The 11,449-nt window shown below is 37.7% G+C and overlaps 1 protein-coding gene across 2 annotated transcripts in view; it reads right to left on the reverse strand.

Annotated features, from left to right (window-relative positions):
* The window catches only part of Doa (Darkener of apricot), a 45,191-nt gene extending 43,734 nt beyond the window's left edge, over positions 1-1,457 (reverse strand). For both annotated transcript variants that reach the window (XM_014431534.2, XM_014431532.2), the window contains exons 1-2: positions 1,371-1,457; positions 1,121-1,275 (exon numbers count right to left, since the gene is read on the reverse strand). In XM_014431534.2, coding sequence (XP_014287020.1) covers positions 1,121-1,275; positions 1,371-1,442 — 227 coding nt within the window. In that variant the 5' untranslated portion in view covers positions 1,443-1,457. The remainder of the gene's footprint in view (positions 1-1,120; positions 1,276-1,370) is intronic.
* Between the last annotated feature and the right edge of the window lie 9,992 nt (positions 1,458-11,449).

Consider the following 11,449-nt stretch of genomic DNA (forward strand, 5'->3'; position numbering starts at 1 on the left):
TAAATAAATGTAAAATTCAATATGTAACAATGCCCTTCCTACTTTAAACAAATATCATAACCATGAACAGTAAATCACAATCTTAATTGAAACTTATTATAGCAACTACAAATTTTGATATTGAGCACAATTGAAACTGTTCCATAGTAACCCAAAAGTATAGAATTATAATAAAGAAAACATTGTCTCAATATATCAGCAGTTAATGACAAAGTAAAGTAACTTGTAACTATTGCAAGCACAAATTTATATCATTATATCTTTTACTAGTTTAACAAAATCTTATAACAAAAGCAATAGCACAAAGAAAAGTAGAAAAAAAAATTCTCAATATTATTAATTTAATATAAGTTAAATATAAAATCACTAACAATGAAATAATCAGAAAAGATTATCTTTATTACACAACACCAGCTTATAAGATAATGGAAAATACCAAGTTTTTATTTTACTAATTTCTGAGAACATTTAGGTAAGACTAGAAATCAATGATTAATCCGTTACTTAAACAAAAATTTTTTTTAAAAATAACTTTTAATCATTACCATAGAAATGATTACATTTAAAAATAGATGATTAATTCCTGAAATGGTATAAATTGACTTGTGATATTGTCAATGATACCAATTTTATAATTTATCAGATTACTAATTTTACTGATGACAAATTAAGAAAAAACAATTTAATTGTGTAACTCATGACATCTTAAATTTAAGTAAGCACTATTCTGAACAGAACATGTATCAAGAAATGAATTCAAGATAACATTAAAACATTATATTTATATCATTCAACCATGATTAAATAAAAACCACCTTCCATGAAATAAAACCAAAACTTACTTCTAATCATAATGTTAAGTAGGTGTACCCAAGGTCTCATGAATACAATAGACTCTTGAGAGTTTTCATTTAATCATCACTCACAACAATAAATCATTCAAATAAGGAGGAATATAAAATAAAATAGTTCAAATAAGTTATATATGTACTTGAAAAAGAAAATATGTGCATCAAGTATAGCAATCATCTCAAAAATAAAATGGACAATTAAAATACAAACAATATTGTTAATTTAACGGGTACAATATATTTTACACTGAAAGGTCAATAAGACTTACCTATATGAATTCTTGTAATACGATGGGCTCCTTTCAACAGAATAGCCATGCCTCCTCGACTTGTTGAACACAGGAGATCGAGACCTAGATCTATTCCTAGATCTTGATCTCGAGTAAGAACTGGAAATGGAATGATTACGCCTTCCTCTTGGCATCTAAATCACAAAACCTAATTAATGACAATAAAAAAACATTTTTCTTACTAATATCATTGAATTCCAACAACCAACAAAATAACTTTTAATATTACCCTTCGGAAAAAGATATAATGGTATTTAACAGAAAAAAAAAGTCTAATATTAGGTAACAAAACCGGACTCATTGAAACATTATATAAAATAAGTGTTATATCTTAAAATCTCAGCTGCTTTAGATAAAGCAATAATACAAACGGTGTATTATTAATTGTATTTTTAATAACTAAAATTATCAAAATAACAGCAAACGAACCATGTAACTTAACATTCTCATGACATTCTGTCGGCCATATTGTTGAGTTCTATTGATTAACATAACAACGACAAAAAAGTATATAAACCAAGTGAAAGCCTTAAATAACTTACGTTTTGTCTTCGAACAACGTTTAACAATCCTTCAAGCAAATCCAGAGTACAAAATGACTTCAGCAAATCGCAGGGTCAGAAATAAAACCAAATCCGCCTAAGGACTACGTCAAAAGCAACTTTCTAATACAAGTAGCTACCACTGCAGCGCTACCTGTATCCATACCACTGCCTTTAAGGAAAATCGATTGAACCAAATTATATTTATTTTTATATTACCTAAAAATTAGTTTGTTATTACAGTAAGATTATGATAAATATTATTCATTTATTAATTTATTAATATTAATATATATAATTAAATTAACTCCAATTGTATATATAATATTAATTAATACAGCTATGTGCAAACTGTTTTCGATTAAATCTTCTATTCACAGTTATACAGTGACCGAAGAAAGTATTAGCACACCACGTTTTTTTGTTAAATTATGAATTTATGCCATAAAAAAACTATTTCTTCAAAAATAGAAAGTATATATATATAACTTAATAACTACAAACAAAATTCGAATGAAAAACTTCTTTAATAAAAAAAAAAAAAATCCAACTTACAGAAAAGAAGTATTTGCACACCTTGCGTTTTTTTTTCATATTTTAAAATTTAATATTTTGTATGAAGTCCGTTGGCATCTATTACCGCTGGTAAACGTCTCGGCATTGAGTGGACGAGGTTTTTAATTAAATCCATGTTAATTTGTTCCCATTATTGATGCAAAAGAGCCTTAAGGTGGTGTCTTCCGGTTATTTGTTGTTTTCGAACATTTTTATCTAAAATATGCCTCAAATTTTCAATTATGTTTAAGTCAGGAGACTGTGGTGGGATATGAAGTTGGTGAATGTTTTGTTTTGAATCATTACCATGCATAAAGCTATACCGATCCAGATTTGGCTGCACTGCCTAGCAGGTTATGGTACAAAATCTTGACATAACCTTCAGCATTTAGAATCCTTTCAATAGGCACATGATTTCCATGCAGCCCTTAACCATTACACTTCCACCTCCATGTTTTACAGTAACTGAGACGTTTTGCTTCCTGAATTCTTCACTTTTCCTTCGCCCTATTGTCTTTCTGCCGTCAGACCCAAAGAAATTAAATTTACTCTCATCGGAGGATAATACATTTTCCCAAACACTGATAGGCTTGTTGATGTAATCCCTAGCAAATAAGAGCCTTTTTTTTGCGATTGATTTCACTGATATAAGGTTTCTTTCTCGGGACCCTGCTGTAAATTCCTTCAGAATTTAAAACATTTATAATTATTTAAAAATAAGAAAATTGTCAGGGTTGCGGTAAAAAAAAAAAAATAGATTTAAATTTTTAATGTCCGACGCTTCGTCCTACTATGCAGGGCTTCGTCGGGGCTGTTTAAAGCGATAGGTTAAACAAACCTTGGTCTCCTCAGACCAACTTACAAGAAATTGCCTTGAATTGATACATGTAATAGAAAAAAAAATTACATTCTTAAAAAAATTACAATTTCTATGTAGCCGTAATAGGGATTTTCACCTGTTCAATATGTACTGTCCTTCTCTTTTTGGGTCCACGTAAACTCTCAATTGTGACAGTGTTCCCTAATCGCTACCACCCTGAAGGGACTCTCGTATCGCTGCAGTTCCATTCCCCTATTGGTATACAATCTCCTGTAGACTATGGTCTACTTTCTGGGCATCTGGCCGTACTCCCTCTTTGAGATTGTTTGTCCAAATATAGCTATTTGTGTTTGACCCATTACCGAAAGTCTCTTTAGCACTAGCTCGTGCCACGACGCTAGAGTGGATTAAGGTCCGTATGGCAACCGCTAAGGACCTGAGGAAGGCGGTGTTGGACTTGGAGAAATTCACAGGAGAGACCGGAGAATTAAATCACTTTTTAAAAGGGAGTGATCGGCTAATAAGCCGAATTGAAGCGAAAACAGCCGAACACCTGCTTGACAGTGAGGATGCTGAGGCGTTAAGAGCATCAGTAGTCTGCAGGGTGAAAAGAAGTATTTTCAAGTGGATGACGGGACACACTGGAGCGTGATCAAGGCGAGACTGAAACAGGGTTTTTCAAGGAGGACGTTGGACCCCAGAAGAGGACATATTTATGATGATTAGAGAGACGAAGAAACCAAGACACTCTAATGGGCAGTATGCCGCGGAACTCCTGGCACGCTACATTAGAATCAGCGATAAATTCAGCGAAATGATGGAGACAATACAGGCACAGGGTCGGATGCAATTCATATCCAATGTCCTAAAGATTCAGTTGGCAAAGGAGCTGGGGAAGAAGGAGGGAATGCCGAGAGAGCGCTCCTTCGTAGAGTGCGCGCAGGAACTAATTGACGCCAGCGCTAGAGAGGAAGATTCCCGTATGGAAATAGAAGAAAGCGGATGGTCGAGCGTTGCTTATAATCGACCGAGGACTAATTCAGTTCCATGGAGAAGAAATGGATACAGTGGGAAGGAAAGAGTAGCCATCACCGAAAGGAGGAGTGGAGGGAGGACACCCCAGATCCAGAAATGTCAACAATCACTCAACAACCATCTGAAGAAAGGCAGAAAGGTGATCATCACTCCGATGGTGGAAGACAAGATCAGGCGGTGCATGGAGAAGCTGCAGCAGGAGCCGGTACTTGCTTTCCCAGACTTCACCCGGCAATTCACTATCACGATGCGAGTGAGTACGCAATGGAAGCGGTGTTGTCTCAGGGGGTTGAAGGAGGAGATCGCCCAGTGGCACATGCCAGTAGGTGCCTGACAGAGACGGAGACCAGATACAGTGCGATGGAACGAGAGCTCTTAGGAATAGTGTGGACCACTTTAGGTCCTATGTGTTTCGGGAGAAAGTTTAAAGTGACAACAGGCCCCTGCAATGGGTGGGGAAGTTGAAGTAGTCTTGGGCCAGGATTACACGTTGGAAGGAGATATTGGGACAGTACAATATGGAAATCACATATAAACCAGGCCTAGAAAATGTGGTAGCTGATTGGTTATTTCGAGCCATAACTGTGAACGCCTTGGAAGAAGATGGGGAACTATCAGTAGTGAGCCAGTTTCTACGAGAATGGACACTGTGAGAGATAGAGGAACAGAATGTGGCGGAGGAAGACGATAGGGAGGAATCTTCGTCTATCTAGAGCTCTGAGGAAGGAAGACCAATAGATATGGAGGAAGTTGAGGACATCATCAATGACAAGAGGCGGCAGATTATATGGAAGACGAGAACCACAGGATTAGTCAAAGTTGAGTGTAACAAATATGGGAGGAGCAATATCACGACAATTTGGTCACAGCCAGGCGTGAAAAACGACTAGATCTGTAAAATGTTGAATAATCCTTCCAAGCCTGGAGAAAACGTCACCTGTACGTTGGAAATGAAACAGTTTGGGAGAAGATCAAGAGGCTAGGTGAGGAGATACACAACAACCATGTTGCTCGAAGAAAGTTATGGGAGAAGGCACGAGGAAGAAAAAGGAAAAAAAACCAGGAGCGTGGCGCGGGAGAATTTAAAGGTCACAGACATAATGGGAGTCTATCCCATAGCCCCATTCTGTTCTTTATACGCGCCCTCACTTCATCCAATAGGACGCACCCTATAATTACTATATAGTCCCGAGGCACCTTTCTCATTACATGAACCATTACTTCTTTCCCTTGAACTCCCCACTTGCTTAAACCCATTACCGCCTCTCCCTCGACGCTACAAGGCCCACCCAGGGTAATTAATTGACAGTTAACACACCTTGACCTAGCGTGTCCTTTCTCCACCGTCAAATATCTCCAATGTTCCTCGCCACACGATTGTAATCGAGCTACCGATGTCCACCAAACAGTTTACTCTACCGATGTCCTCCCTTTAATCGTATTATAGGCAGACCGCTACGCTTCTGTCGTACATTGTAATTCGTCTATGTGTGGCCGCCTCTCTGCAGATATCCTCCTCTTCAACTTCTGAATCCGCTGAACCAGCTTCCGTTTTTGGATTCCTGAATATCTTCTTCCGTCTTTGATAGTCCTGATGCTTCTGAAGATTCGCTATGCCATATTCGTAGGTTTTTCCTTCTCACTTCCTGGGCATTCGCCTCCATTTCCTCCCCCTTGGCCTGCGTTTCTTCTTTTATACATAATGGGGAATTGCCTAGCGATATGCCCCACATTGCCGCATTCTAAGTATATCGAGCGCGGGCAATGCACCACTAAATGTTCAATCTTTCCGTAACCATGGCACTTCCAGTCCTACCGCCAACCATTGTTTCTGGATTTCGCTTGATTCCTTTTATTTTCTTGGTGATTAGCTGTCTCTCTTCTACCATCGCCGTGTTCGCTTCTTCTCTAAGCGTTGGACATGTTTCAGCAAGAAACAGCTCGTCGATATTCTCTCGGGATCCACCCCGGCTCTTCTACTTCTATTCGGGCCTTCACCTCTCTAGCGCTTTTTTCCATGAGATCTTGAGGACATTCCACAAACGAGCGCTCTCTCGGAAATCCCTCCTTCTTCCCTAGCTCTTTTGCCAATTAAACCTTTAGTACCATGGATAGGAATTGCATCCTGTACCTGGATTGTTTCCATCATCTCGCTTAGTTTATCAGCAATTCTGTTGTAGCGTGCCAGGAATTCCGCGGCACACTACCCACTAGACTGTTTCGGTTTTTTTGTCTCTCTAATCATCATGAATGTTCCTCTGGGGCCTACCGTACTCCTCCGAACGCCTTCTTTAATTTCTCCTTGATAACTCTTCAAGGGGTCTCTCCGTCCGCCAGAATCTGATTGAGAATTCTCTTCACTCTGCAGACGACCATTGCTTTTAATGCCTCCGTATCTTCGCTATCGAGTTTATTTTCGGTAGACTTTGCTTCAATTCGGCTTATTAGTTGGTCACCCCTTTTATGAAGTGGCTCAGTTCTCCCGCTTTTCCCTGTAAACTGTTCCAGGTCAGAAACGGCCTTCCTCAAGCCTTGCGCGGTTGCCGTGCGTACTTTTATCCACTCCAGTTTAGTGGCGTTGGCTTCAGCTAGAGAGACTTCTGGCGGTGGAGGATTGTTTCAGAACAAAAAGAATAAAAAAAGAGAAAAGGGAGAGAGGAATGACCAACTCGGTTGCTACATAAACACTGACTTTATTTGAGTCCAGCTTTTTACCTGATTTGCTGATATGGGTTGAACAGCTGGCTGTAACTTTTAGATACGGAGAAAACGATTAATCCCGAGAACTAAATTTTCTTTCTCTTATTTTTTCTTTCCTTCGTACGCCTTTAGTGTGGTTTTCAGTTTTGAGACGGTCATTTATTTATCTCCGACAAAATTGAGATCAAAAGCACGGGCTTTACGGGCTTACGAACCCCAGTTCTGACCGTATCCCAGAATTACCCACTACCGCCAGTTCCGCCAGTGATAGCTGAGATCATCCCACCACTGCCGACGATCAACAAGCCAGAAGCACACGCCAATGCTCTGGAATCGATCAAAATCAGGACAGCTACGGCTCAAGATCTGAGCAAAGCGGTATCGGTACTCGAAAAATTCACTAGGGAAACAGCGGAGTTTAACCATTTTCTGTGAGGACGCGATCGGCTGATAGATACGATACTACATTTTCTTGATTTTCGAGAGATGGGATTCCCCTCTATCCAAAACCAACTGGTTTCTGTTACTCACTCACTAAGTAATTACGTCTCACTTTACCCTTTGGAAGTTAATCTTTAAATTCAGGGGTGAATCGTTCATCTTGAATATTATAATATTATAAAATAGTACTTCAAGCTATAATATGCTATGTTAACATAAAATAAAAAAAGTGTTAGAGAAGACTACATCTTCTATAATCATAATAGCGTATTGCCAACATCCTGTATGATGGCTCATAAAACTTCTGACAAGATGTCTCTAGTAAGCTAATATTAATTAAGTGATATGTTTATGACTCATATAAAAAATGTAGAATTGTATTGTTTATAAAATATACTTACCGTTTAGCATTCCTCTTTAATGCATTTCCAGCTAAAGAAATAGGCTTCTTCCTAAAAATGTACCTTGAAACAGGAGTGATGATTAAAAGAGTCAAATGATTAAAATTGAATTTTATTAGTGATATAAGAGATAGAAAAAGAGAGAGAGAGAGATTAGATACGACCAAGAGCAGCCTGTGATGGTCAAGTGCTGTAGCTCACAAAAACACCATAGGCCGGCTCATAATAAGTCGTAGGTAAGTCCCCCAACTAACAGCGCGTCAAGTTGTGCGCTGAAAGCTAAGAAGTCTTATCAAAAGTGTTAAAGTGTACGCATTCTCTTTGTGGGCAACAGTTGCAATGCTACTCCCTAAGACTTTACCTTTTGACCGGTCCTTTCGGCCACGTACATGGTCTCTGATAGGTGGGCTGGCGGGGGCTGTCTGAAGAGCCCCATCATCGGCGTGTGCATCGGCTGGTACATCGGGAATCCGGGGCCACGCCAAGGAAGTCTGTTCGTCGACATCCTCCGGTTCCACTGCAACATAAAGAACAATATACAGTCGTAGGATAAATCTCATAAAACTATATACAGTCTTTATCTGCAAGACAAGCCTCATCAAAACTATGTACAGTCTGGATCTGTTGAACAAGTCTTAACAAAACTAAATGCATTCTGGATCTGTAGGACAAGCCTCATCAAAACTATATACAGTCAGGATCTGTTGAACAAGTCTCAACAAAACTATGTCCAGTCTGGATCTGTTGAACATGTCTTAACAAAACTATATGCAGCCTGGATATATAAAACGAATCACATCAAAACTATATATAGTCTGGATCTGTAGGACGAGTCTCATCAATACTATATACAGTCTGGATCTGTAGGACAAGTCTCATCAAAACTATATACACTCTGACTCTCTAGGACAAATCTCAACAAAACAATAAACTCTAAAGCTGTGAAATCCTGGAATCTTCCAATAATATCCTGATTGCTGAGAAAGTAAAAGTGCACTTTTCGGGAAAAAAGTTAAATTTTCCAGTTATTGTACTACAAAGACGTTGTAGTAAGAATGCCAGCGACTTCATTTTGTATCACCGAATCAAGAAAGACCTGACAGGGAAGCAATTTGACAAGATTTCAACACCACCTTTGATGAGTCTCTTAAAAACCTTTCACGTGAAGTGTTCCAGAAATGGAAAAATGCTGGCAGCAGTGTGTTGATGCCTGAGGGTCATATACTGAAAACTTTAAATTCGACTTACAGTAAATAGAAATGACTAGTTTACATGGTACATAAAAAAAAAAAATGATTATTTCAGGGTGAATAATAGGTGAGGAAATAACGGAAAATCCTTAATATCTTAATATACTAACAGTCTGTCGGGGTAGTCTCTGGTCTTAGGCGATTTCTCCAGCCTGATATACTCTTTACAGAAGGCCCACGACAAGGCGTATTCATTATAAGTTAGGAACGGCCGTGCCAGAGGATGAGCCCTGGAAACTGACGCAGGTAGAGGAGGTCTGGGTAAGAGAGTCTCAGGCAGAGTAACAGTTCTAGTTGCCGAGATGAAGCGCACGGACTAGAACTGTCAAGATAGGAGCCAGCTTACTAGTGATGAAGCGGACGGACCAGTGTAACCGTTAGGAATTAGGTTACAATCTTAGTTGCCGAGATGAAGCGGACGGACTAAGATTGCTGGAGAGAAGGAGAGGATATAGGCCATTGTCTTAGGTGAACGTACAGAAAAACAGCTTTTGCGAGCATAGATTGGCAATAAACTTCTCTATCTCAAGCAGTGTATACGCCACCTGTGCCATGACTAGACCCAGGGAAGGATGTGGATCTACGATCGATTTGGGTTTTTTTTTTTTTTTTTCTTACCTCCTAATTTTATTTATTTTAACATTTACAAATATATACAATCGATTTGGGGGATTTTGAGTCCCTTATTTATAGGTCTAGTCCATGCGGCTGTAACCGAGAAGCGGTCGGTACATGTCTGCTTGAGATAGGTTCGTGCATTGCATCGTTATCATTTATTATTCATTGTACAGATATTGCTAAGTATTATGTACAGAAATTATTAATATACAAAAATGACAATGTCTTTTTACAAAATGAACTGATTTATAAATTTGAGAGCTTCGGTGAGGCTCGAGGTGGAGCGCTCTGGTGAGTTGTGGTCCAATCACTTGCTCCCTCTCGCTACAAGTCCTAATATCGCAAAAATCACCAAATTGTACGTTCAAAGGTCCTATATTTTAAAAATAAACTGACTTCATAGCTATAACAGTAATTTTTTCAATGAAACTGGAATTAATTTATTAGTTAATAATAACATCTAATTTTAAAATGTTAGTTAATAATAACATCTACTTTTAAAATGTTAGTTAGTAATAACATCTGATTTTAAAATGTAGATCGTTGGCCTGTTGCTAGATCAACGCCTAACTGATATATTAGTTAATAATATTACTATTCGCCCAGTAATATTTTATATTACAATATACTTACAGTTGAAAACCATGCTATGATCAATGATTCAGTTCTTAAAGATTTACCACAAAAAGATGTTGAAACTTGAGGGATTGTAATTTTTTGTTTAACCTCAATCTGATTAAAAACTAAAAGCAATTAAAATTGCAAAAAAAAAAAATTAGATTCTTAGTATAAGCAAAAAAAAAAATTCCAGAAGTTATTTAAATTTCTCATACAGATGATAGAAATTTAATGTGATTTAAATCATTGAACACTAGTTAAACGAACGATTTGAAACAAGGGAGACCACCCATCTTTCATTTATTTGTAGGTTCACTTCATACATAGGTACTCGGCATAATTAACCCATAACCAGTTTCTCGGAGAAATGAACCCATAATCAGTTACTTAGTATAATGAACCCATAACCTGTTACTTACCACCATAAATCCATAACCAGTTACTCAGCATAATGAACAGACAACCAGTTACTTTGCATAGTGATTACACGATCTGTTAGAATAAAAAAAAGTTAATTAAATGATTATTATGCTGAGAATTAACTTTTTTTATGCTAACTGATTATGTAATCACCATGCTAAGTAACTGGTTTTCTGCTAAATGATCAGTTAAAAGATATAAATTATTTTGTTTTGTTTTACAAAAAAATATTCAATTAATTTTCCTTCCTGTATGTTTATGTATAATATGTACTTTGCACCACTGTAACGTAAGGTTATTGATATAGTCTATTCCTATAGATATGTTGTATATAACTTATATAAAGTCTCCATAAAATGTAACTATAGTGTTTTAAGAGCTCAAAATGACCACCCTCCATCAGTTGATAGCTTGCCATGAAAACCCTCTATCAGTTTATAGCTCGATATGATCACTATCTATCACTTTATGGCTCGACGTGACCACCTTCCAACAGTTTATCGCTCGACATGACCACTAACTATCACTTTATAGCTCGACATGACCACTATCTATCACTTTATAGCTCGACATGATCACTATCTATCACTTTATAGATCGACGTGACCACCTTCCAAAGGTTTATCGCTCAACATGACCACTATCTATCACTTTATAGCTCGACATGACCACTTCTATCACTTTATAGATCGACGTGACCACCTTCCAAAGGTTTATAGATCAACATGACCACTATCTATCACCTTATAGCTCGATATGACCACTACGTATCACTTTATATCTCGACGTGGCCACCTTCCAACAGTTTATCGCTCGACATGACCACTATCTATCACTTTATAGCTCGACATGACCACTATCTATCACTTTATGGCACAATGTGACCACCTTCCAACAGTTTATAGCTC

The sequence above is a fragment of the Halyomorpha halys genome, unplaced genomic scaffold (assembly GCF_000696795.3).
Source record: "Halyomorpha halys isolate HHAL.00 unplaced genomic scaffold, Hhal_1.1 Scaffold983.1, whole genome shotgun sequence".
In the NCBI taxonomy this organism is placed as follows: domain Eukaryota; kingdom Metazoa; phylum Arthropoda; class Insecta; order Hemiptera; family Pentatomidae; genus Halyomorpha; species Halyomorpha halys.